Here is a 25,789-nt window from a genome sequence, read left to right on the forward strand (position 1 = left end):
CTCTGTCCATGCTCATCACACTGAAGCATTAAGGGCTGGTCCCGGGCAGTCAGATTGCTGCTGTTCATTTTTAGGGGGTTAGTGATGTTCGACCCTGATTGGCGCATGACAGGGATGTCAGCTGGGTCCTCCCTTCTGAATCGTGGCTCAAACATGACTGCCTAGGGCTGAAGACTCTGGGAGATAGAGAAGGACAGGGAAGGCTGGTGTGCTACAGCCCATGGGGCTGCAAAGACACAACTTAGCGACTGAACAACAACAAGGACTGAAGACAGGGCGGCCCCACCTGGTTCAGGAGTCCTTGTACGCAGGGACCCGTCTCTCACGGTAGAACCATGGCAGATGCGCTGGAAGCAGAAATGGTTGGCTTGACTGGCAGGTGGAATTTTAAAGTGAGATACTCAACCTACCATGGCTAATGTACTTCAGCTTCTCTAAAGGTGTATGAGTGTTGTTAAATAATTCCCAATGTCACGGTGGCAGGCTCGACATGAACACCTCCACACAATTAGGCAGTTATATTTGTAAGACAGGCTGAGAATAGAAGAAATGGAATGCTTCATTTTTCCCCCAGCCTCACACTGTCTTTAAGAGAGAGAGCTGAGTCCAGAGTGATTCATCCAGGTCAGTCTTGCTCTGGAACCAGCATCAGGGCTGCAGAGCTTCTGGGAACCCCTGAGGTATCAGCAGGAATGGGCCAGAAGATCTGGGAAGCTGCACAGTCCACCCCACCCACCACCCCAGGGGCGGAGTTCATGCACATGGAGTGTCAGTTTCCACAGGCAAGCGTGTTAACAGTGTAGAACATTCTCCACCCCACCTTCTCCCCCCAGGAATGCTGCAGACAGGTGTGTGGGGCTTATCCACGCTGGAATTTTGAAAGCAAGAATGATATTACTGTACTCCAGTTACATTTTTTATTTCCTGCCATTTGACCAGTTTCCTCCCATAGCTGGCTCGGTTTTCAGACACTGCACTGCAGCCAGTAGGGGAAGCACATGTTATTTCCGTCCTTCCCTTTTTGACTTTTTTCAGCTCTTCCACTTCTAACTTCCAGGTATTCCAGTCAAAAGAGGTACCTGAAAAGACATCATCACCTGAAGAATCCATCAGGATGACCAAAGGCATCACCATGGCAACGGCCAAAGCTGTGGCCGCTGGGAACTCTTGTCGACAGGAGGACGTGATAGCTACTGCCAATCTGAGCCGGAAGGCCGTGTCAGACATGTTGACAGCCTGCAAGGTAAAGGCCTTGGCGTTGATTGGGGTGGGTAGGGTGGTGCTCTGTCGGACATGATGATGGCCTGCAAGGTAAAGGCCTTGGTGTTGATTTGGGTGGGTAGGGTGGTGCTCTGTCATGACTGAGCTGTTGCAGTCAGTCTGGAGAAGGAGAGGGGCTGGCCATGTGTAGGAGTGAGCAGCTTAGTACCCTAGCCTGTGTGATAGAGTACACATTGATGGCAGGTGTGCCCGTCAGCCATGGGAGGTGACACTCTGGACGTAGTTTCATATTTAAGAGGGGGTGGACTTGGTCTGCTGACTTACCCTCCCACTTCATCTCTCAGTTCTTCCTAAATAGGTGGGGGACACCTTATTATAGGGGCTGTAGTAGAGGCTGCTCTTGCAGTAGGGGAGCAGGACTGTGAGGTTTTGTCCCAGGCCCTCCAAAGGAAAACTGCACCCCTCGTCAGCCTGTGCCCTTACCTGCTTCCTCGATCGGCCGTTTTGCGCCAGGAAGGGTATTGCCATGATTGGGTGAGGGAGTGAGTTAGAGGAACCAAACAGCACCAGGCATCTTGGGGAAGCCCTTCCAACCCTTAGGAAGACAGCAGGGGCGGCTGCCCTGAGCTGGTGCTGCTGGAGAGAGCTGGGGAGACCTGAGCTTTATAACCTTCACTTTACATCTGTTAAGCCAAGGAGCCATAAGAGGCCCCCCAGCTCCCACTGAGCAGCCCCACCCAAGTCCTGCACCCTTCTGGGGAGAGCCATGTCCCTGGGACCCTGACTTCTCCCCATGATGGATCAGTGACACCTCACCCCTACCCCACCCGCTCATCCCCCCACCCCCACCACCCTGGTCAGGAGATGGAGATGAACCACAGAGGGGGAAAAGCAGCTGTTGCACCTTGGGGTCCTTGGGAACAGGCCCTTCTCTGTGGTGAAGTGAGTTATGGGGAGAGCTGGTGCAGGGTTGGACGATGGCTTCTCCTGTTCTTCGGCAGGGATAGGATGGGCTGGTGTCCCTGGGCAGAGGCAGGGCGAGGCAGTCAGGCTGAAGGGCTGGGTGTGGGGAACAACACTGCATTTCCTGGTCCCCAGGGTGTGGGGGAGGGCAGGTGGGAGGAGGAGAGGGTGACAAGAGGGTGGGGCCAGTCACAAGTTCCACGTGTGCTGGGCCAGGGAGTTTCTCTCCTCAGGCCCCAAGTATAGTTTTGTTACTTTATTTCTTTTTATTTATTTACTTGGTCGTGTTGGATCTTAGTCGCGTCACGAGGGATCTTTCCTCGCGACAGGCAGACTCTAGTTGTAGCACGTGGGCTCCAGAGAGCATGGGCTCAACAGCTGTGGCATCAGGGCGTAATTTCCCCTTGACATCTTGGCATATGGGATCTTAGTTTCCTGACCCGGATCAAACCCACATTCCCTACATTGCAAGGCAGGTTCTTAACCCCTGGACCACCTGGGAAGTCTCCCAAGTACAGTTTTGATGCACTCAATAGGATCTATCCTGGCAGAAGTGATCATTCTGCTTGGATTATAACCTCCATCACTGCAGTAGTTGCCAGCCAGATATGGCTAGTGAGCACCACCACGGTTCACATGCAGAGCATAGTTTTGGAAGGGCAGGCGTGTATGTCCTGTCATTCGATCCTAGATGGAAAGGGTAAGGGAATTCTTCTAATTAGGAATTCTCCTAATTTGATTGGAGAGATGATGTGGCATGACCAAGGTCACACAATCAGAACCAGAACTGAGATCGTACCTTCTGAGCTCCGGGCCAGTCTGTTTCTGCTCCTTGTGGCCTCCCAGTCACAGAGATCAAGGTCACCATGGTTGATGAACAACGGGAACCTCTGTCTCCACGTTACAGATGTGAAATGGAAGACAGCTCTGATTTTCCTCCTCTGGGTTCCCATCTGCAAGGGAAGAGGTTAAGGATTAAAGTACTAGCCCTGACTCTTCTTTGTGATCTCTCCCTGGATCAAGCCATCCAGCCAGAGCTTCACATGCTAATACCAGACTTGATGACAAGGTCACTGCTGAGCCCAGAGACTCCTCTCAGGACAGGACTTACTGATGCTTACGTTTCCTGTGGTCTCTGGTATTTCCCATCCCTTGCAGAAAGGAAATGAGGCAGCTTTCCAGAAACGGTGTGCAGTAAATATATAGAAAACTAGGCATGCCAGTTGGTGGGCCAAGGAGGAACAGTTGTGTGCCAAGCAGAGGGCTACATGGCCATATTTGAACACCACCTTTGGGCTGAACAGGGCAACCAGGGCAGAAACAGAAGTGTAGTAGGACCCACACTGACTCATCTTACCAGACATGGAGGATTACATTAATTGCTCCAATGCGGACACAGACTTCCCTACACCCCCAGTTAATTCCAGTGTGTATTTCTTTCTGAGCGTGCTTTCATGTTCCTATGTCTTTATCAGACACAACTTCATATCTCCAATGACGATTAATGTTACATGACTATTTCTTTGTCACTATAAGTCATTATAACTGATTCTTTAATGAGCATGAAATATGTTGTTAATGAATATACTCTTTCCCCTACTATTAGCTATTTAGATTATCTGCTCTTTCCTTAATCATCAACTTCAGTGAACATCTTTGGGCATCTTTGGGTTTTTTCTATGCTTTAGATAATATCCTTAGGCAAAACTCCCAGAAGTAGAATTAGTGGGTCAAATGGTGTGACTCTAGTTATTGCTAGGTTGCTTTCCCCGAGGGTTCTGTCAAGTTACAGTCACCAGCAGTGATGACCAGCACCCACACAGCTCTCAATGAGGGCCTTGCACATTACCTGCTAGAGGAGCATCATAGCCCTTGTCTTCCCCCTTGAACCAGACCTGGGCTCTGTCTTCACACTTGGAGACACGGGGAGCAAGGCTGATGAAAGTGTGGAAGGAGTTAAAGGCCTGGCCTGTTAGTTCTCAGATGAATAAAACCAGGCTCATAAATGATAGATGCTGGCCACTCAAATTGGGGGGCAGGTGAGGAGAAGTCCCAGGTATTCTCCAAATAGCCCCCAATCCCTGGGAAGAAGGATTTGACAGGAGGAAGCACGAAGACAGGTCACTCTTCCCCTTCTGCCTTGACCTTTTATCCTAATGTGTGATTTGTGTTTGTCCTGACTTGTGATTTTTTTTTCTTTTTTTTGCAGTTTTTTGTATTGTAAGCCCCTTCAAGTTCTTTCCAGAGTGAAGTTATAGCAGGAAAGGCTAAATGGGTAGGATTGCCAGACTGAGCAAAAAAAAAACAGAACACACACACCAGGGTGCCCCATCCTTAGGCTAAAAGTTGTCTTGTTAATTCAAACATCATTGGATGTTATGTAGTTCGTCTGGTGGCCCTGTAAATGGATGTGCCATGTGAAACGCTATCTCTTATGTAACTCAAGTCAGCAGGTCACAAGTACAAAAAGAAGGGGGGCCAGATGCTGTGTTAACCATATGTCCTGGTTTGCTTATCTCGACATGTATAATGTGAGTTATTTATGGCACCTTGAGGTGCTGGGGAGCTTGCTGTCCGAAGGTTCCCAGGAGCCAGTGGGCCCAGTCAGGAGACTGGCTATGAACGCAGTGTGGTCTGGTCACAGAGTGAGGAATTTCTTCCTTTCAATAAAAGATGTGAGGGTCGGTGTGATGAGAAAGGAAGGAAAAAGGGGCCAGATTCACTTGCTTTTGTCTGGCCCCTCGGCACTGGAAAAAGCAAGACACGAACTTGTCAGAGAACCTAAAGTGGAAACGGGTAGGACGTACAGGACCACGTGGCCGCCTGGTCCACTTGCCTCCTGGTTCTCCCTGTCTTAAGGTGACATTCCTTTCTTTCTCCAGCAAGCTTCCTTCCACCCTGACGTCAGTGAGGAGGTGCGCACCAGAGCCTTGCGGTATGGGACGGAGTGCACTCTCGGCTACCTGGACCTCCTGGAGCACGTTTTGGTGGTGAGGAGGGGCGTGGGCAGGGCTGGGGCTGGGGAGGAGCTAAGCATCCTTTCCTTGGGAAAATCCCACTTAGAGCTTCATGCAAGCTCCACTTGCAAGGCTTGGACTAGATTGAGCCAAAAAGCGTCTCACAATTCACTGCTCCGACTCACAAGATACAGGTGTAGCCTGGAGAGAGGTGCCATTCAAATCCGAAAGAACTGGGGGAGGTCTGGAAGAGAGCTTGTTCAGGAGTCATAAACAACACCCCAGGAGAGACTTGACGGTAGCTCCCCTCCCTTCGTTACTTTTGCTTCTTCCCAAATCTTAAAAAAAAAAAAAAATATCCATCAAAGACTGTCAAGCCTTTTGATTGTCTGGGCTTTGAAATTTTTCTCCTTTCATGCAACCACATGAGGCTCACAGGGCAAAGGAAGGATCCAAGACTCATAGATGTTTGGCCTCCTGGTTGAGGTTACCAGCTACTAATGACAGACCTGGGACCATGCCCTAGTTATTATTCTCAGCTGTCCCCATCCTAGCATTTCAGTGCCTTCTCTTTAACTTAAATTTCCCTCTGATGTTAAGCACTTTTGGTTTCCTAAGGGAACATCACTTTCATTCTTCACCCAGGTAACTGTTGTTGTTTAGTCATGTTGTTAAGTTGTGTCCAACTCTTTGGAACTCCATGGACTGTAGCCTACCAGGCTCCTCTGTCCATAGGATTTTCCAGGCAAGAATACTGGAGTGGGTTGCCATTTCCTTCTCCAGGAGATCTTCCTGACCCAGAGATCGAATCCACGTCTCCTGCATGGGCAGGCAGATTCTTCACCACTGAGCCACCACTAACTGTGGTCAGTACAAAAGTGCATCATTTGTTAGAGTGACCAGTCTGGGGTTCCTCACACTGGGCTCCCAAAGCCTGAATACTTGTGAGTAGAAGCCAGTATATTGCTTGTGAGCCAGGTGAGAATATCTTGGTCAGTTAGCGTTTGCAGGCACGAGCCTCCCTTAGCCAAACGAGCTCTCTGTGTTGAAACTGAAGTTTTCAGCCCATGAGTACACTTAGCAGGAAATTCAGTGTAAAGAGAATGAAGCCAGTAAGGCTTCCAAAAGGTATCTTTTTCTTGATGAGACGATCTGTTCTGGACACATGGAATCTTGTTATGTCTAAACATTAGAAAGCATAGTGGAAACAGTCTTAGGCTAAGGTTTAGAACCGTCGAATTCAAATTCAGGCTCTGCCAAGAAACTAGCTGCACAACCACCAACTCTCTGGACTTGAGTTTGCTCAGATGTTAGACAGGCAGCTTATTCAGGATTAAGTGAGACTGTGGGGAGGCCAGGGCACTGGCTGAGCTCACGTCTGCTGCACACTTCGCTGAAATACTTCTGTAAGGTGCCCGTCCTGGCTGAGCGGAGGTGCGGAGGTGCGGAGCTGCAGCAACAGTGCCCACCTTGCTTCCTAAGTGGGGGCTCTCCCCTGACCCCCTGTTTCTCCTTGTCTCTGCTATGCTTTGATTTCTGTCTCAGCCGTTTAATACTTCCTTGTTGTTCAGTTGCTGTGTCCTACTCTTCGTGACCCCATGGATTGCAGCACGCCAGGCTCCTCTGTCCTCTACTGTCTTCCGGAGTTTGCTCAAATTCATGTCCTTTGAGTCGGTGATGCCATCCAACCATCTCATCCTCCACCGCCCCTTCTACTTCTGCCCTCAATCTTTCCCAGTATCAGGGTCTTTTCCAATGAGTCAGCTCCTTGCATCAAGTGGCCATATTATTGGAGCTTCAGCTTCATTATCAGTCCTTCTGATGAATATTCAGAGTTGATTTCCTTTAGGATTGACTGATTTGATCTCCTTGCAATCTAAGAGATTCTCAAGAGTCTTCTCCAGCACCACAATTCTGGTATCTTCCTCTTTCTCACAGGAGGGATCCTTACTTCACCTGTTTCCTCCAGGTCCGTTTCTTGGTTAATCCATATTTTTTCCCTCTCCTATGTCCATATCTGTGTTGCACTGACAACTGACTCAGGGTTAGTAGGTCCAGGCCCCTGCACACCTTTGCTCCTGGTGAACCATTTAACGAGAATGTTACTGCATTGGGGCCCACCTGCAGTGGCATCTCTACCAAATCCATGAAGCTGCATGGAATGGCTGCAGCAGCCTTCAAGGCAAACAGTGAAGACGTTGAGTTTCCTTCCCCCCTAGTCCAGGGTGAGGTCTGTCTGCATGAGGAAGGACAGGTGCCCGCACTTGTTTTGAGAGGTTTCTCCCAAGGGAGAAGGAAAAGGGAGCCCTCATAGGGTCCCCTCCTTGACCTCAAGCCACTTGTAGCCCCTCTCCCAGTATCTGGGAACCAAGTGCGGCATCCACCAAGGCGCTTCCTGTCTCCACAGCTCCTCTCCCTGCATGGCAGCAGACAAAGCCTCCTGGGGGTGGGGGCCAGGGAGAATGGTCGGCCTCTTTGCTCAAGAAGAAGCCCAGGATTCTGGGTCTCAGTGAACATGAGGGAAGACCTAGGAGCCGTTTCCAGGCCACACACTCAGAGACCCCAGCTTTATGGCCACTTAATGACTGTGTCGGACTTCCCAGGTAGCGCTAGTGGTAAAGAACCCACCTGCCAGTGCAGGAAACATAAGAGACACATGTTCAGTCCCTGGGTTGGGAAGATCCCCTGGAAGAGGGCATGGCAACCCATGCCAATATTCCTGCCTGGAGAATCCCATGGACAGGGGAGCCTGGAAGGCTACAGTCCATGGAGTCACAAAGAGTCAGACACTACTAAAGCGACTTAGCACAGACACAATGACTGTCAGGCATCAGCCCTAGTGATAATCAGCAGGTTCTTCCGGAACAGGAAGGACACATTCCACAGGGAGACTCCACATCACCTGTGATTTAGGAGGTTTCATGTGAGGCCAGAGGTTAGCAATAGGGGAGCGACCACTCGCCTCTTTTCATGGACCCCACTTCCCTGGTGTTTTCTGTTATGAGTTCTTCCTGATATTTACTAAAGAGACAGGACTCTGAAACCTGATGTTTTCAAACCTAATTTGGTTGATTGTGTAGTAGTCGATGTGTCTGCTAGAAGCCTGCCACCCGAATTTCTTTTTATTTTTCTATACAGTTATTATCATTGTAACCCATAAGTAAAGTAGAAGTATAAATGTCCTGTTTCCCCATAGTTGTTTTGAGATATACAGTGTGAAAAACGCTGATGCTAAGTTAAAATCACTAATAGAAAGAAAAGCTAGATGACATGAAAACTTTTATACAGCGTACAGAAATGGTCTCATGCTTTGCAAGAAGGATGTTATTGCCTTTTTATGGTGACAAGTGCTGATGGTTCTAATGTCCAAGGAGATAAGAATGAAATCACATCAAATATTTGTTTTGAAACATTAGCTTATATATTTTTGTCTCTTTAGAGACTTGCACATATTCCATAAAGGATATTTTCCAATAAAAATACAGAAAGGAAACATCCAGACAATGTTCATTATCATAAACGTGAAAAATACCAGTTCCTAACTGAAAACGGTGGAACCTCTGTGACAGCGTTCCGTCCTCTAAGCTGCAGACAGTGGTAGTTTCCTTGGTCTTACAGCTGAAAATAAGCTCACATTTCACCTCATGTGCCCTCACTCCTTCTCCAAACAGATTTGAAAGAAATCTGGGCTAATACAATGCTAAGTATGAGGAAGATTGTTCCACATGAGAGGCATGCCTGCTTAGTTGCTTAGTCATGTCCGACTGTCTGTGACCCCATGAACCACAGCCTGCTAGGCCCCTCTGTCCATTTCCCAGGCAAGAATACTGGAGTGGGTTGCAATTTCCTTCTCCAGGGGATCTTCCTAACCCAGGCATAGAACCCACATCTACACTGCAGGCAGGTTCTTTCCTGCTTGAGCCACCAGGGAAGCTCTCCACATGAGAGGACAATGAGCCGTAAGACCGCTTAGGACAGAGCTGGTGGAGCCCTGACCCAAGAAAAAATGAAGAAATTGGAAATGCACAGACATAGACACTAGTGTTCACTTCTGAGGGAACTCAGAGTCAGATAAAGAAAGCCAAATTGCAAATTTAGAGAAGACATTAGATTTATTTGGAAATTACCTTTAGGGTAGAGGGAAAGATAAGCTATTTGAGAGTGGTGAATTAAAAAGCAGTTAAAACTAGAGATTTACACACACATACACACATACACCATACTCCCCATCCTGCCCTCCTCCTCACTTGGAGAAAGTGTCTGGCAATTTAGAGGAATAAACTGAGATCACTTTTAAGTGGTCCAAAGAAGTTCAGCCATCCTCTTCAGGGGCTGTTTTTCTTAAATTTAGACACATGAAAATGTGGGAGAAGGTAACCTGCTCTGGCTTGTTCAGTTCAAATATCTTAGAGTCAAGGATTCCTCACCTGTTTTGGCTGGTTTGTATATTTTAGTTTTACTTTAGAAAAAAAAAATCTTAAAACACAGAAAACCATGTCAACATTTGTGTGTCTACCATCTATAATTAACTAACTTTGTTAATTAATATTTTGTCTTAAATGGTTCAGATTCTTATTTGTTTAAAAAAAAAACTCAATAATAATTTTATACCCTTTACCAATACCATTCTCCTATTTTTCTCTATTGAGGCACAAATAACTATCATGATTTCAGCTTTCTTAACCTTTGATGGATTTGGGCCTCCCTGAATTAGCTAAAAGCCCATTTCCTGCCATCTCCCTACCCTCATCAGAAAAACATCAGCACATAAACATAAATGTCCTTAAACTGTTAGGAGGATTCCCAGACACCCCCCTCAGTCCTTTGGGAATTTAGAAACTCCAAATCGAGAACCCCTCCTTGGGGAATGTTTTGTTTGTTTGGTTGAGAATCCAGTTATCATTCTATAAACAGAGGGATCTAATTTAGGCAGAACCCTGTCCTTGCTGCCCTGGGAGCTACTTTATGCAGCCTTAGCTGTGCCTGTTTGAGGAGTCTTGGCCTTCTGCATTTGCTGTTAGCTGGTTTGTTGTAGAGGATTTCTACTGCAGGATGAGAGGCAGCCAGTTGGCCTCTGCAGCGACCACAGTTCAGTATTGCTGCTAACCCACAATATGAGCTCTTCAAAAGGGTTAAAATTACCCTCACTTTCACTAGCTGCACTTTAATTTTGTTCTGTTTCCTGCTATTAGAAATCATGTTGACTTAATTGCAGAATAAAATTAGAACTCCTTTGCTCTGCCTTGTCTAAATAGGGTGCTTTGTTGCCAGGGCCGTTGACTTTCTTAGAGCCAGAGTGTATACAGAAGTGGTTTTCTCATTCCATCAAGGTTCTTTTAAAGACGGAAGGCTTTCACCACTGCACTTGGGTGATTTAAGTGAATCTCCCTACCACACCCTTCACTTTTGTTTCAGCTTTATTGAGGCATAGCTAGCATACAATAAACACATATTTGAAGTTTACCATTTGAGTGCTCATATTTGAATACATCTGTGAAAACATCACCACAATCAAAACAATGAGTATATCCATTACTCTTCAAAACTTCCAGGCAGACACTGATCTGCATTTTGTTATTATAGATTTGCTTACCCTTTCCAGACTTTTATATGAAAGTAATCACCTAGTGTGTACTCTTCTTTGTCTAGCTTCTTTCACTCAGCACCAGTATTTTTAATTCCATCCACATTCTTATGTGTAGCAGTAATTTGACGCCTTTTATTGTTACATGGTGTTCTCTAATCTGTTTCCCTGTTGATGGATACTTGGGTTGTTTCCAGGTTTGATTGTTAAAAATAAAGCTGCTAAGAGCATCCTATATATGTCTGTCTGCCTATATGTTTTCATTCTCTTGGATAAATATATTAAAGTGGAATATTTATATCATAGGATGGGTACATTTTTAACTTCTTAGGAAAGTTAAATTCTTTTGTAAAGTTAAATTCTTTTCTAAATTCTTTTGTAAAGTGGTTATTTCCACCAGCAGTATATGAGAGTTCCCATTTCTCCATGTCTTTGTGAGCCCTTAGAATGGTCAGTCTTTTCAGTTTTATCCATTCTAGTGGGTATGAGGTGGAATCTTATTGTGCTTTCTTTTTTAATATGTATATATTTTGGCTGCACCAGGTCTTAGTTTCGGCATGTGAGATCTAGTTCCCTGACCAAGGATTGAACCCTGGCCCCCTGTACTGACCACCAGGAAAGTCTACTGTGGTTTTAATTTACAGCATGGAGTATCTTTTATGTACCTGTTTGCCTTCTGTATATCTTCTCAGATGATCTCTGTTCAGATCTTTTGCCCTTTTTAATTGGGTTTTTGTCTTCTTGAACTTTTAGAGTTCTTTATATTTTCTAGGCATGAGTTCTTTGTCATGTCGGTGAAAAACATTAATAGTCAATCAAAGAAATGAAAAATTTTATTTGAGTGAACCTGAGGGTTATATCCTGGGAGACAGTCTCTCAGAGAGCTCTGAGAACTGTTTTGAAGAGGTAAGTGAGAAGGCGGGCATCAGAGTATATGTGGTTTTAGCGAAGAGAGTACATACAATTAAGCACTCATCTCGGGAGAAGCTTGCTGCTAGTCACTAGGAACAGACATCTTCGTTAAAGGTTTTAGTGCTTTCACAGTGTAAGATGTAAGAATTCAGGTTCATTTTCAGAATCTCCTGAAAATATCTAATTCTCTGAGAATCAGTGCAGTCGGTTTTCCTGGAACACAAAGGGTCTCACCCTTGCCCTGAATTTCTTTCAGGATGTATTGTAGGTCAGTAACTTAGTGGAGAATGACTTAATCCTTACAGGCCTGGATGGTGGGCAACATTCTTCATTTTACACTCCCTTCCCTTTCAGTTTTAATTGCAACCAGAGGTTGGAAGGCAGTTTGTGACCAATTTGTTCCACTGCGCTAGAAATGCTCATTTGCAGGTCAGGCCAGGATTTTGTTGATAGGCCACTCAATGTGCTATTATAGGACCAGGCCCTGTTAACAGTAACCAACCAGAGGCCTCTGGACCGCCTGATTTACTAGTCTGTTATGCTCCAGGATACAGTTCCCTCTTGTTTCTTCTTCCCATGAGTTACACTGTTACAGTCATTGATGTCCTGGCACTATATATTTGGTCAGTCATTTCAACTCACCTAGTCATTATTAGTTTTATCTGAAGCTCAGTCACACATTTGGTAATGCAAGAAACAATAATCTTGTAAAATAGGCAGAGTACAAGTAATTATTAATGCTGGTGGCATTAATAAGGTTGTAAGTGTTTAAGCTGAGAACTTTCATTAGGTGTGGCCCAGTATCTCCTCAGACCGTCTCCTCTGCATCCATCTCTATCTTTAAGGGAAATGGTATACTGACATTGTACGTAAAGTTCACCAAAGAAATCTGCATGTACACAGTGTGAGTAGTGGGTCATTGTGACCCGTTACAGGACTGAGAAAGGGATTTTATCTTCTAAGGAGTTACGTGGCGGCATCAGAAGGAGAAAAATTGATCTTTATGGTTGAGCAGCTATTTCTGCTCTTGGACAGATCTGTTAACGTATAATGCAACGCACAATGCACACTAGAGGGGAGCGAGGAGGCCAAAGGGAATCTTTCCCAGGGGATCTTTCCAACCGAGGGATTGAACTCGGGTCTCCTGCATTGCAGGCGGATTCTTGAACATCTGAGCCACCAAGGAAGTCCAACAGTGTCTGGCAGCGGAAGACAAATATATATTTAAAGAGAAAAAAAATGACAGCAATGCAGACCAAAAACAAAAAAAGTGCAGATAGAACTTGAGTAAAAATGAAAGTGCAACTAAGATATGTCTTATATCTAAAATATTAAACATTTAGGAAGAACTGAATGTTTGTTTGCAAGTGTGTGTTAGTCACTCAGTCATGTCGAACTTTGCAACCCCATGGACTGTAGCCTGCCAGGCTCCAACTCTGCGACCCCATGGACTGTAGTCTGCTAGGCTCCTCTGTCCATGGGAATTCTCCAGGCAAGAATATGGGAATGGGTTGCCATTTCCTTCTCCAGGAGATCTTCCTGACCCAGGGATCAAACCTAGGTCTCCTGCATTGCAGGCAGATTGTTCACCAATGTTATCAAGTTATTTTTAGGATTATATCCCAGTGTGGGGGAAGAAAAATAATTTTCCCTCTGCTCTGAGTTCTTGCCTGAGATTGCATGTTGTAAGACAGATTAACCAGAGAACAAGAAACAAAATTTTATTCACATGTGTACCCCATGGATAAATGGAAGCTACCCAGGAAAAAAACGAGTAATTCACAAACTGGCCTAAGCCACCCGATTATATACTGCCTTTAGGCAAAAAAAAAGAAAGGTGTATATGGTGGGAGGAGGCTGGTTGGAGCAGGTGGTCAGGAAAAGCAGGGTTAATGAGGGTTAAGATTGTTAGCAGATTTAAGTCAGAACGTTTTTTCTTTTTTGTCTGCACTGGGTCTTTGTTGCTGTGCATGGTCTTTGTCTAGTTGCTGCAAGTGGGGGCTACTCTTTATTGTGGTGCATGGGTTTCTCATTTCGGTGGCTTCTCTAGGGAATGCAGGCTCAGTAGTTGTGGCTGGTGAGCTCTAGAGCACAGGCTCAGTAGTTGTGGCCCATAGTTTTAGTTGCTCTGGGCATTTGGGATCTTCCCAGAAGAGGGATCGAATCCATGTCCCCTGCATTAGCAGGCAGATTCTTATCCATTACACCACTGAAGAAGTCCAAGTCAGAGCCTTCTTCATTGATAGCATTCTCTTGTGATTTTGAGTCAGCTTTCTCTTACTGGTACAGGGAAGGAGGTTTCTTTTATAAATGTATATTTCCCTTTCAAAGGGTAACTTCCCTGTTTTCAGAGCATCTCCTGTGTCTGATTTTTCTCAAAATAACCAACTGAAAGCAATCTGTATGCCAAAGAGGCATATTTTGGAGTGACATGCTTTACTACCAGCTTCCTTGCTTTCTTCTTTCATTTGCCTGCCTAGTTAATTCTCTTCTTGTTAACGACCTTATTGAGATATAATTGGCATATGACAAACTTTTCCAGTTAAGTCTTACAATTCCTTGATCTTCACTGTATTTAAGAGTTGTACAACTATGGCCATAATAATAATTTGAGAACATTTTCTTCTCCCTAAAAAGAAACCTCATGCTCTTTAGCTCTCCTCATTCCCTTCAGCCCCACTCCTAGCCCAAGGCCAACACTGATCTTGTTTCTGCCTCTATGGATTGCCTGTTCTGGTCATTGCATATAAACACAATCATACAGCATGGGGTCTTTTGTAACTGGCTTCTTTCATGTAGCATAATGCTTTTAAGGTTCTAAGACAAACTTGCAGGTTCCTGCTTTTTAAAGTCTTAAAGCATAATTTATGTGTTTTGTCCCCTATTTAAGAAGCTAAGATCACTAAGGTTATTTTCCTGTATTCTACAGTTTTCGTTCTTACAGTCAGGTTTCTACTCCCATTTCTAGCTCATGTATGCATATCGTGTGAGGAAAGGGTCAGGTTCATTTTCTTACCTTTGGCTATCCAATTGTTCCAGCATCGTTTGTTGACAAAATTATCCTGTTCTCAATCAGTCAACCAGTATGGCCGACTGAATCTAGTTCTGGGCTCTCTCCTGCTCCGTTGATCTGTGTGTCTGTGTACAATATCATGTTGTCTTGATCACTATTACAACTTTATCACGAGTCTCGAAATCAGATATTATAAGACTTGTAACTTTGTTCTTTTTCAAAATGGTTTAGCTGTCCTAGGTCCTTTGCATTTTATATACAACTTAGAATCATCTTGTCAGTATCTTTTAAAAAAAAATCCTGTTGGGATTTTGGCTAGGATCATGGAGATATCTGAGAACAATTGATGTCTTAATAATCTTCTAATCAATGAATATACTATATCTATCCATTTTCGTGGGTCTTCTTTAATATTTTCAACAATATAGTTTTTAGCATCCACATCTTGCACATTTGTTATCGAATTTAACAGGTATGTCATGATCTTTATGCTACTGTAAGTGGTATTGCTTTTTTAAAACTTTAATTCCCACTGCTAATATGTAATAGCATATTGGCAGTGAAAATCTTTTTGACTCACTGGTAATATGTAGAAATATAATTGGTGTTTGTAGACTGACCTTTTACCTTGTGACCTTGCTAATAAACACATTTATTCTACCTTTTTTTCCTTTATTTTTTAACAAATGCCTCAGAAATTTCTTCGTAGACATTCATGTTATTTGTAAACAAAGACAGTTGTACTTGATTCATTTGTTCACTCATTCACAGGTTTGTACTGAGTTAATATCTGCATGGTGACATGTGTAGGTAGGTCCTAAGGTGAGGGAAGGAGAAAAATAGAACAACTGAACTCAGAACAGTAACAAGTATAAAATCTAGAAGGGTGCCAGAGGAAGGAGGGTAGGGATAGATGCCTGGGAAGTGATGTTCAAGAATCTTTGACTGATCAGTTCAAGGGTATAACATAACGTCTTCTATGCACTAGTATGTCTGGGACTGGTCAATGTGTAACCCTGTTAACTCTCCCAACCCCAGACTTTTCACCAAGCTTCTCTTAAAATTCTCTTATAATTTTTGGATTCAAAAGACATCTTTTGCAAACTCATGCGAAAGAGTACAATTCCTGGCCATGTGAAAAGGGTATAGGACACCAGAAAGGGAACTTAACATTTCATGAATGCCTGCTGTGCTCCAGGCATTGTGCAAGATACTTCTTGTGTGTGATTCCGTTTGATGTTCATGCCACTCCTAAGGAGTAAACATCACTACAGTTTTACAAATAAGAAAACAGGTTCTGAGGGGCGTTAGTAATATACCCATTGTCGCAAACCAGGAGCAGGTGGAGCCAAGTTTGAACCACAGGTTTGACAAAGCCAACGCCCATGCTTTGTCTACTGCTCAGAGGCTCCGAAACTGTCCATAGTCATCAGCAGTGGTGCTTTCCTCCTGAATATCTGAGCATTTCTAAATCTCAGCAGGACCCCTGTAAAGCATGGGTAAGAGATGCAGAAAAGAGTATTGAAAGAAGGAAATTTCAAGATTAGGGAGGTGTAAGTCAGATGTAAATCCATGGGGGAGGATGGTAGGGAATGCTCGTCTATTTCATAGTTCTGTTCTTGAATTAATTTGGGAAGAAATCAGCTGGAGGATGTCCTTTAAATTGGATTAGGGTTATATTTTTTAGGATCTTTTTTAACACCATAAAAAAAAAAGCAAGTTTAAAGCCCCTGAAGCCAGGTTTAAAAGAAGGAAAGTCCGTAGGACTTCTCCCAGGAGAGCTTGCAGTCAGAACTCTGGAAATGAGTTGTCCTTTTAGGAGCAGCCCTCCTCTTGAGGATTTTTCCCTCCAAGATCCCACCTAAGTCCCACACATGTCTTTTGGCCCCATATTTGCTTTGTCACAAGCACCAGATGACCTGTGGCCCTGGGCTTTAGTGTTCACTCAGAGCATTCTTTCACCTTGGGTAGTTTTCGTGCGTGTAGATTTGTCTTAGGCACAAACAGCAGAACAACTAAGAACTTGATCTCCCTTATGATCTCAGGGAAGTATGTCAGAAGGACCTTAGGAGAACCCCTGCTCCCCAACTCTTCATTTCTCACGTGAGGAAACGAGGCCAGTGAGTCTTAGGTGCTTCCCCTAAGTTTCTGAAGTCGCTCAGGGACAGAGTTGCAACTTCAAACCAGGGGGTCCAGCTCTGCATCCACCCGCAAGAGTGGGCTTCCTGTCACAGTGGCTGCCATCTTCCTTACTTGTCTGATGTGTTCTTCACACGCAGATTCTTCAGAAACCAACACCAGAGCTCAAGCACCAGCTGGCTGCTTTCTCCAAGCGCGTGGCAGGCGCCGTGACCGAGCTCATCCAGGCAGCAGAGGCCATGAAAGGTAGGCTGGATTCTCACATGGCATCCTGTGGGGCAGCCTGGACAGCCGACTGAGCAGAGAGAATGTGCAGCCAACACAGGCCTTTTCTTGACAGCCAGAGGAGTAGAGTGAGGAACTTTTTAAAGGCTAATAGGAGTAGAGTTAGACTTAGAAAGTAATATCCTCCTGAAACAAGCCTTTTCTCCAGGTATGCATTAAGTGCTTCAACATAAATGGTGTAATCCATCTAGAACTGTTCACTTCTCTTTTAAGGGTCTTGCCATCCATTTTCTTCTGTAGTTTTCTTTGAATATTTATTTTTATTTAAATAATACACTTCATGTTTAGAAATGGTGCTATCTGGATACATTGTACGTGGAAGCAATCAGCTCACCCGGGAAGGGTTTTCTAACCAATCTCCCTTTGTTTGCATTTGAGGGGAGTGGTTGTTCTCTTCTGGGAACTCATCCTCATGAGTTCCCAGAACAGAAAGACAAATCTCTGTGCTCAGCATGATCTCATTTCTTCTGTGGATGCTGACTTGCATTCATGAGCTTTAAGTTACAAATCAGAGTAAAACTCAAGCTAGCCTCGGTCTGTAAGACCTTGATTTTTGCAGCTCTCACTGATGGCTGCTTCTGTGGTAGGGCTGTCTGTACAACTGGTTTGGAAAACGAGGATCAGACAGGAGGCCACTGCATGCAGTTGACCTCTACGAGAGCTTGGGGAGAACATCCCTTAGGAGAGTGCAGCTGGTCGGCTTATGGAGCATGCCTGCATGCAAATCCCGATATTGTTTGCAATTAAGTCACTGCCCTGAGGTCTGCAGCTACCAAGAATGACCCTTTTTGGACTGATTTTAGGAACAGAGTGGGTGGATCCCGAAGACCCAACCGTCATTGCAGAAACAGAATTACTGGGGGCTGCAGCATCCATTGAGGCTGCTGCTAAGAAGTTAGAGCAACTGAAGCCAAGAGCAAAACCGAAAGTGAGTGTCCACGTGTGGCTGCTTGTCTGATGTCTTCCAGTAGGTCTTCCAGTGGATGGCTGTGAGTGGAGCCAGGTGGGCTTCAGCAACCTCATGTCCCTACCTGTGCGGGAACTAGTAACCTGCAAACCTGTTCTGCCTGCCTAGCACCTTTTTACAGGGTATGGAAAAAAACCCAAGGGTAGGTCTTGCCGGTTAACCACCCCAAGAAATACCTTTGGGTAGCCAGAGGAAGAATCCAGGTGTTTCTTGAAACAAAATCGTGATTTTTGTTTCACTGTTATATGAAGCAGGTATTGGATGTTTTCTATAGAAAGCCCCAGTAATTGAATATGAGACTGTCACCCTGTAATTTTCTGGTTTCCATAATGCTTTTTACCAAAAGTAGCAGTGCTGGGCCTCTCCTTTCCTTAAAAATCAACAGAGAGTAATGTAAACCTCAAAAGTGGACCCAGTAACAGACTTTTTTCAGTACATGCTGGAGACTGTGGTTAACTGGCATGTTCTCTCCATCTATGGTTGTCATCTAGATAAATGTTAAGAACTTAAGATCATAAATGTGTGTTAAGAGAAAGTCTTTTAAAAGAAAGAGATTCTTTAAGGTAGTGCAGTAGAGAGGACAATTAATACGTAAAAAGATGGTGCACTGGTGCTGTCTGGGGGACAAAGCCCAACCCTGTAAAGAAACCATAATCCTGTCTCCCCCATGGCTGTCTTCACCAGGAAGATGGTGGAACCAAAGGGAGCCATCTTTCTAGTCAAGCAAGTCCCTGCTGATAACCTCACCTCCCTTCCAAGGACCCACATACAATTAGGAAGTAAAATCTGGCTCTTCTCAAATAAAAAAAGTTGGATCTCCAGTTTAGATATGCCTAAAAGTGTACCTTTAAATTAAAAAAAAAAAAGTGGAGTTTGAGTACTAAAATACACCAAAGTGCTCAAAAGCAGTTCTTGGGCTCATGATGTGTGTAAAATGCACATGGGCATATAAGCAATCTATTAAGTTTGCAAACATTCTTAAAACCTTGGAATTCTTAGAGCCAGTCTCCTAATTGTCACTCTAAATTTGATAAAGGCCTTTTTTAGAATTTCTCATCTGAACTGAAAAGTTCAGAGTTTTGGCTTCTAGTTTTTGAGTTTGTCAAGGTCCTCTTTACTGGCCTTAACCTGAGGGTCTTAGGTGATACGAGATTTTAACCAAGTTTTTCTCTGCAAACTTCAGAGCTAAGTGTAGGGGTAAGGGCAACTCCATCTTCTGGACTTGACTTTATTTCTGCTTTATAAAATAAGTTCAGCGTGAGTGGAAAACTTCTTTCAGCTAAGAAGCAGGCAGCCATTAACTGTGATTTTGAGGCTTAAACTTAATTCATTGTCCTTTTCCTTCTCTGATTTGCCACGTACTTTCCCGTCCTCTGGGGTAAGCTTCTGTCTGCTAGTGCTGCAGCCGTGTCAGTTGCTCTTTCTGCTGGAGAATTAGCGTGGCGTTAATTTACACCACCACTTCCCAAGCTCTAAGAGCTCCTGTCTCAATCCCAGTCCTGTTGTCCTTTGGCAGGATCTTCCCAAGCTCTGTCTGCTCTCAGTTCTGCTTCCCCTCTGTCCAGCTCTTGATTTATCTGACGATTCTTGATCTGAAAAACCAGGTCATTAGAGTTCCTGCCCCATAGCATTATTGACATAACATTAGATAATTTAGAAATAGTGCTGACATGTCGTAAGACTTAGTAATATCACTGTCACCAAAAATACACTTCTGGAACTTTTATCTACTACCTCCTAGGAAATGTCTGAAACAAAAGTTATTCCATGGATCCATGAGCTTATGGCCTTAGCTAAAAAAAAAAAAAAAAAAACAACCTCACACTGATTGAGTACCAAGCACATGCTAGGTACATAGCATTTTACATAGATTAACTCATCTGGTCCTTACAAGTCCACAAGGCAGCAGCATTAGCATCCCTGCTCTAGGGATGCGGAATCAGAGGCAAATTACTTGCCAGAGTCAGGTGACCTCGACTGAGCTAGAAGCAGCATTGCATGGGCTCCAGGTGGCAGTTTAGCCCATTCCAGTCCTCTTGGCCTACCTAGTATCAGGAACTCTGGTGCAGTCGCATGGGGGATGTTTTTTGGTTTACCCATAATCTTTGAGCCGTTAATCCCACCTCTGGGAATCTGTCCTGAGGAGGAAATCCAGAGAGGATAAAAGTCTTGTGTGCATGAGAGAGTTGCTCCTTTCATCCTATTCAAAGCAGCAAGAATTTGGAGGTGCCCCTGAGTGTCTCCTCAAAGGACAAGTATGTAGCTGTTCGGAATAATGGATGATCAGTCTGTGTAGCATGAAGAAGACGCTCCTGGCATAACATTAAGTTATGCCAGAAAACAGGATGTGGAGTCCTGTACTCAGTATGATCACAACTCTGTTAAAAGAAACACTTATGAATGAAGGAGACAGGTGGGGAATGTGCAAGGATGATGGTGGGACTGGGGTGGTGGGAGGGTCTATGTCTTAAAATTTCATAAGACAATGTTTTAAAAATAATAGCACTTAAAAAGTTAGTGATGACTGCTGAACTGGGCCGGTGTGCGTCCCCCCAGTGCCCTGGGATCACCCAGCCTTTCTGCTTACAGTGTGGGTTTATAAGGAAAGCCAGGGTCACAGTTGACATAAGTGTTGATTTGAGTCCCTTCCTTGGGGATACCTACTCTGTGTCACTCCCATCTTCATATGAGGGAGTATTTGGCCCTTCCTGAGTCTTTAAAATGATTAAAAATCTCACTCCAGCCAGGGACAAAGGCTCCCACCACATGGATTGTGTTATCTATAAAACCATTCTGAAGAACCCATCACCCTAAGCCAGATTCTGTGCCTGTCTGGGAATGCCATCTGCTCTGTGGTTAATGCCTGCATGAAATAAAATAACTTTCTTGACTTCAAGAAGGAATTTCTCCCCAGTTAAAAAAAAAAAATCGCAATCTGACATCATAATCAATCAGTCTTTTGAGACCAACCAATTCTTCCCATCCCCTTCCAAAATGGAAGTCAATCAATTAATCAATCACAAATCCTCAGGGTTCTGTAAGTAGGCCATTGCTTCTATACCTCTGTCCCTGATAACTCTGCATAAAACCCCAGGCACCCAAGATTGGGTGAATGTGCTTTGCTTCTGTACCTGGGAAGCAGCTCCACTGCTTTGAGGGAGTTTGGGGGATGGGCAATGTCTTCATCTCCGTGTTTTGCCCACCACATTCCCAGGTTGCCTGTTTTAAAAATAGAAATTGTCCAGGGTTTGTAAAGATGATTCCTGGTATATTCCCAGCTTGGGCCCTTAAAAATGTAAGCATCTCTTTTTACCGGGAATCGCCCAGACACAAGTAACAAATTGGCATCTTTGGATCCACCGTTTGCTTGGGAAGATGGTATAAAGGCAAAATGAGAATGTCAGTGAGCCCAGGTGCATGTGCCTAGGATACCGCTGGTGGCGCCGTTTCCATAGCTGCAGACACACCTGTGCTCCACAGACAGGTAAGGGAGGTGCCACAGTGGCTCCCTCCCCCTCCCCCCTCCCGTGGCTGCAGCTTGCAATGCTGTGCCCCATTCTCAGCTCAGTCAGACCTGGATGCCTTTCTGCAGGCCTCTGTGTGATATGTTTGATATATTAGGTTGTTATTTAATCCAACTATATATCAAACATATTCCTACAGTGTCTTGCCCTGTCTCCGGGGGTTCCTAATATAGCTCATAAGGCAACAGGAAAGAATATGTTAGAATCAGAGGTAGATGACTCATTACACCTCTCTGTTATATTCCATTTCTTCTTGTAGCGTTTAAAACCTGTATTTGTACTGCTAGATTATTTTGTTTATTATAGAAACAAACCATAATTAGTGATGTTTCATAAGAGCTTAGATATTATGTATAGCTTAGTTTTGTGCAGTGATGAATCCTTAAAGGCTGTGCTCAATGTGGGGGAATAAAACCCATGTTTGTGATACAGGGTCAGGATTATAACCTCCAGACACATCTAGACTTACATTTCATTTTAGTTCAGTTTTATCCTGATCTTCCATTTAGAAATTAGTAATTTTCACAATCAAGCTTTCAGCAAAAAATTCAAACACAAATCAACTCTCTGTAACGTTGCTTTCCACCCATAGTAACAAAATGTATGAACCAAATCAGCCAAACCAAATGTATGGATGGTGAGTCACTGGGCTTTATATAAACTTTGGGGACAAAATATATCTAATAAAGATAATGCAGTGTGGAATATACTCTGTCTGTTGAGTTTCCTGTTGTAGGTTAACTTGTCAGTAGAGGTTGATAATATTTAGAATATGCCGACAATCAGAAAGTGATTCCATAGCCTAATTGGGTGCAACAGGAAGTTCGGGATTGTGAAACATTTTTTCCTGGCACGTAACAGCCTAACTCGGTTGGCTCTGACCTCCTCCCCCTAGGAGAGCCTGTGAAGGATATGTGAGTTCATTCTGATCTCTTTCAATAAAAGACTTAAAACTCTGCTTTCTGAAAGGGGAAGTATTGTGCTAATGCCTCTGATTTTTGGAGCAAAGAGGATGTGCTCTTGTAAAGGTCACTCCTGAATATGCAGACACTGCTCTATGAAGATAGTGAGCCAGAGGTGTGTACAGGTGGGTTAGGAAAGCCTCTTCTGGTGTGTCTAAGAGCCAGCCCAATGCTGCTGGCAGGGACTGCCTAGTGACAGGTCACAGCAGCAGAGAAGTGGTGACACAGGGAAGGTCAATACAGTGTTGGGGCCCCAGCTTCCAGAGTTAGGAAGTGGAGCCTGTCCCTGGGATCCTGCTCATTGAGAAGAGAGCGGTGGCTGTGTGCCAGCAGGAGCTCCTTCAGCCAGTTTCCAAGATGCTGCCATAGTTAATGCTACCTTCACGCAGCTAGATGGCGTTGTTTTGAGTTTTAAGCCCAGTTAAAGCTGTTTGGCCAAAATGACAGATAGTCTTGGAAAAGCAACAGCAAGCTGTTCTGAACAATGAAAAGCTCTGTTTAAAAGGACTTGAAGTTTGAAGCCCTACATTAGAATTGATGTATCTTTTTAGGGTACATTTTGCTGTTGACCTGCAGGCTCTACTGATTAGTTGAGCAAATGGGGAAAAGCAGCCAGATGTTCAGGGAGGAGAAGGATACAGCATTTTCTCTATGACCAAGCAGTGGGCATTGAGCTCATGTACCACTAGCTGCTTCCAGGCCAGGAGACATGAGTTTGGCGGAAGAATAAAGGTGAGTGGGGCCCCTAGTCAGCATGTATTCCCACATGACTCCCCACCAAATAGAGCAGTGGGTCTCTCAGACCCTCCTCAGACACACACAGGATTCATGTCACATGACTTTACAGTGTAACAATTCTACCTAATTAAATCTTTGGAAAAATTCTGTCATCCGTTCTTCATCCATGCTTCCTAGATAGACACTCGAGTGCCTGTATATGTTTTTAAGAGTTTGACACATCTTTAAGAATTTTTCTATCAAATAGAAATAGCAATTAGTAGATTCTGATAAAGGATGCTGCTGCTGCTGCTAAGTCGCTTCAGTCGTGTCCGACTCTGTGTGACCCCATAGATGGCAGCCCACCAGGCTCCCCCATCCCTGGGATTCTCCAGGCAAGAACACTGGAGGGGGTTGCCATTTCCTTCTCCAGTGCGTGAAAGTGAAGTCACTCACTCTTGTCCAACTCTTAGCGACCCCATGGACTGCAGCCCACCAGGCTCCTCTGTCCATGGGATTTTCCAGGCAAGAGTACTGGAGTGGGGTGCCATTGCCTTCTCCACTGATAAAGGATAGATGGATGGATAGATATCTGTAGCATAAATCTGGAATGACATACAGGAAAAAAAGAACAGAAATAGCATTTAAAAGATTATTCCAGTGGTATTTAAAGAAAGAGTGGTGGCTACTGTGGGAAAACTGCTCCAAAAATACTAATGGGACAAGCTTGGACTTTGTCCATTAGATGTTGCAGACACATGCAATTATTCCACACCTGGATGCAGAGGCCGGTCCCTTCCCAGGGGGCTGGCATAACCATTTGGCAGCACTTTCTCTCTGGCACCTGCTTTGTCTGTTGACTGTTTCCTTGGAGTTTCTCCTAGGACCAGATCAACCTGGGGAGACCAGGCCAGCTGACCAGCTCTGGTCTCTTGGCAGTTCCCATGGTTCTGAGAAGTTTCCCTTTCATTAAGACTAGTAAGTGTGGTAGTCCTAAAGACACTGGGATCCTCCAGAAGAAAAGCTGACCTGGCTCACATACTGTTCAGGTCTTTGGGTACAGGTAAGGTCTCCCCTCCAGCACCTCTCAACTCAAAATCAGAAGCAAACTGCTAGTGGCCAGACTCACTACCAAAAGGGAAGAACCTGAGACTGCCTGTTCCACTCAGGTTTCTACCTGGCAGGAAAATGCTTCACTCATGTTATGGAAGTTCTTGTTTGCCTTCTGGTTTTTTTCCTGGAGGACATTTAAATTATAGGCAGATGTTCACACTTTAAAAAATTATACCCAAATATATTTTTTTACTTTCTGATGTGATTTACGACCTTGTTTTTAATTGTAAGTGTCTACAAGGCCTTCAGTAACACAGCATGATTCCTAACTGGAAAGACAGTGCAGTGAGTTGCAGTCTGGTTTTAGCGGCCAGCTGTGAGAGAGATGACTATGATGCTTATCCGCACTCAGCAAGGTGATCCCTTGGAGAAGGTTTTCAGGGAGGGAGGCAGAAATGAGGCTAGTGACCCTTAGGCCATCTCCTATGGTTGTCTTCAGCTCCTTCACTATCAAGGCCAGCAGGGGAAGGGACGTGATGTTGCAGGGATGTAATTCACAAAGAAAAGGGGGAAAAAGAGGACCACAGATGGACACATTCTTCCTCTGCCAGGTGCATGCCCAGGGACCTGTCTAGGAGGGTGAGGTGGGTGGAGGTTAGTAAAGATCCTTTAGGAAGGAGGCCAAAAGAGAGGAAGGAAGGAAAAATGGAGTCTGTGCTAATTTTAGTTCATGCATTCTTTTAAAAAGATTTCACAAACAGAAAATGAAATGTTTGTTTGCTGTCTGGAGAAGGGCATCAAATTCCCCAGCCACATGGCCAGACAGGGCAGAGCAGGGCCTGAAGCCCAGGTGTCTAATTCCTGGTTGGGTGTCAAAGGAGGAGCTAGAAGCAGTGCCGACGTTGGACACTTCATTTATCTTTGATTTCTCTTTTTTGTCTGTATTGCAGATTGTATTCAGAGATAGCAGCTAGAACCTTTACTAGAATTATGGGTGAAGAACAGGGTTCAGGCAGAGAAACAAACTAGTTTAAGTCACAGTCTCAAAAACTGTTGTTAAAAAAACACAAAAAGTATGAGTATTGATAGAAAAATGAAGTTAATTGTGAGTTATTGAGCATTTTACTATATGCTCTGTGTATATTACTAATTTATATATAACAGCCTTATTGGATAGGTAGGCTGGAAGGTAAGTTAGGAAAATGAGTGAACTGCCACAAAGATTATGTTCTCAGAGTGTCACTGTGACCAGGCTTATACTGCTTGCCACGCAACATGACAGGAAATTAAGAGATGAGGCACTGGGGCAAGGAACAGCAACTTTATTCAGAAAGCCAGCTGACAAAGAAGGTGGTGGATTACTGTCCCAAAGAACCATCTTCCCCGGGTTAGGATTTAGGCTTCCTTAATACTAAAAGGGGAAAGGGTGTGCTTGGTTGGTACAGACTTCTTGGTTCTGGGATCCTTTGTTCTTGCAGCTGTCCATGTAGGT

At 44.5% G+C, this 25,789-nt stretch overlaps 1 protein-coding gene across 1 annotated transcript in view; it reads left to right on the forward strand.

The window, feature by feature from the left end:
* Positions 1-25,789, forward strand: part of TLN2 (talin 2) — a 208,630-nt gene that overhangs the window by 170,084 nt on the left and 12,757 nt on the right. The window contains exons 48-51 of the mRNA XM_068964068.1: positions 1,058-1,243; positions 5,067-5,174; positions 16,930-17,035; positions 17,878-18,002. Coding sequence (XP_068820169.1) covers positions 1,058-1,243; positions 5,067-5,174; positions 16,930-17,035; positions 17,878-18,002 — 525 coding nt within the window. The remainder of the gene's footprint in view (positions 1-1,057; positions 1,244-5,066; positions 5,175-16,929; positions 17,036-17,877; positions 18,003-25,789) is intronic.

Source organism: Capricornis sumatraensis, chromosome 2 (genome assembly GCF_032405125.1).
Source record: "Capricornis sumatraensis isolate serow.1 chromosome 2, serow.2, whole genome shotgun sequence".
Classification (NCBI taxonomy): domain Eukaryota; kingdom Metazoa; phylum Chordata; class Mammalia; order Artiodactyla; family Bovidae; genus Capricornis; species Capricornis sumatraensis.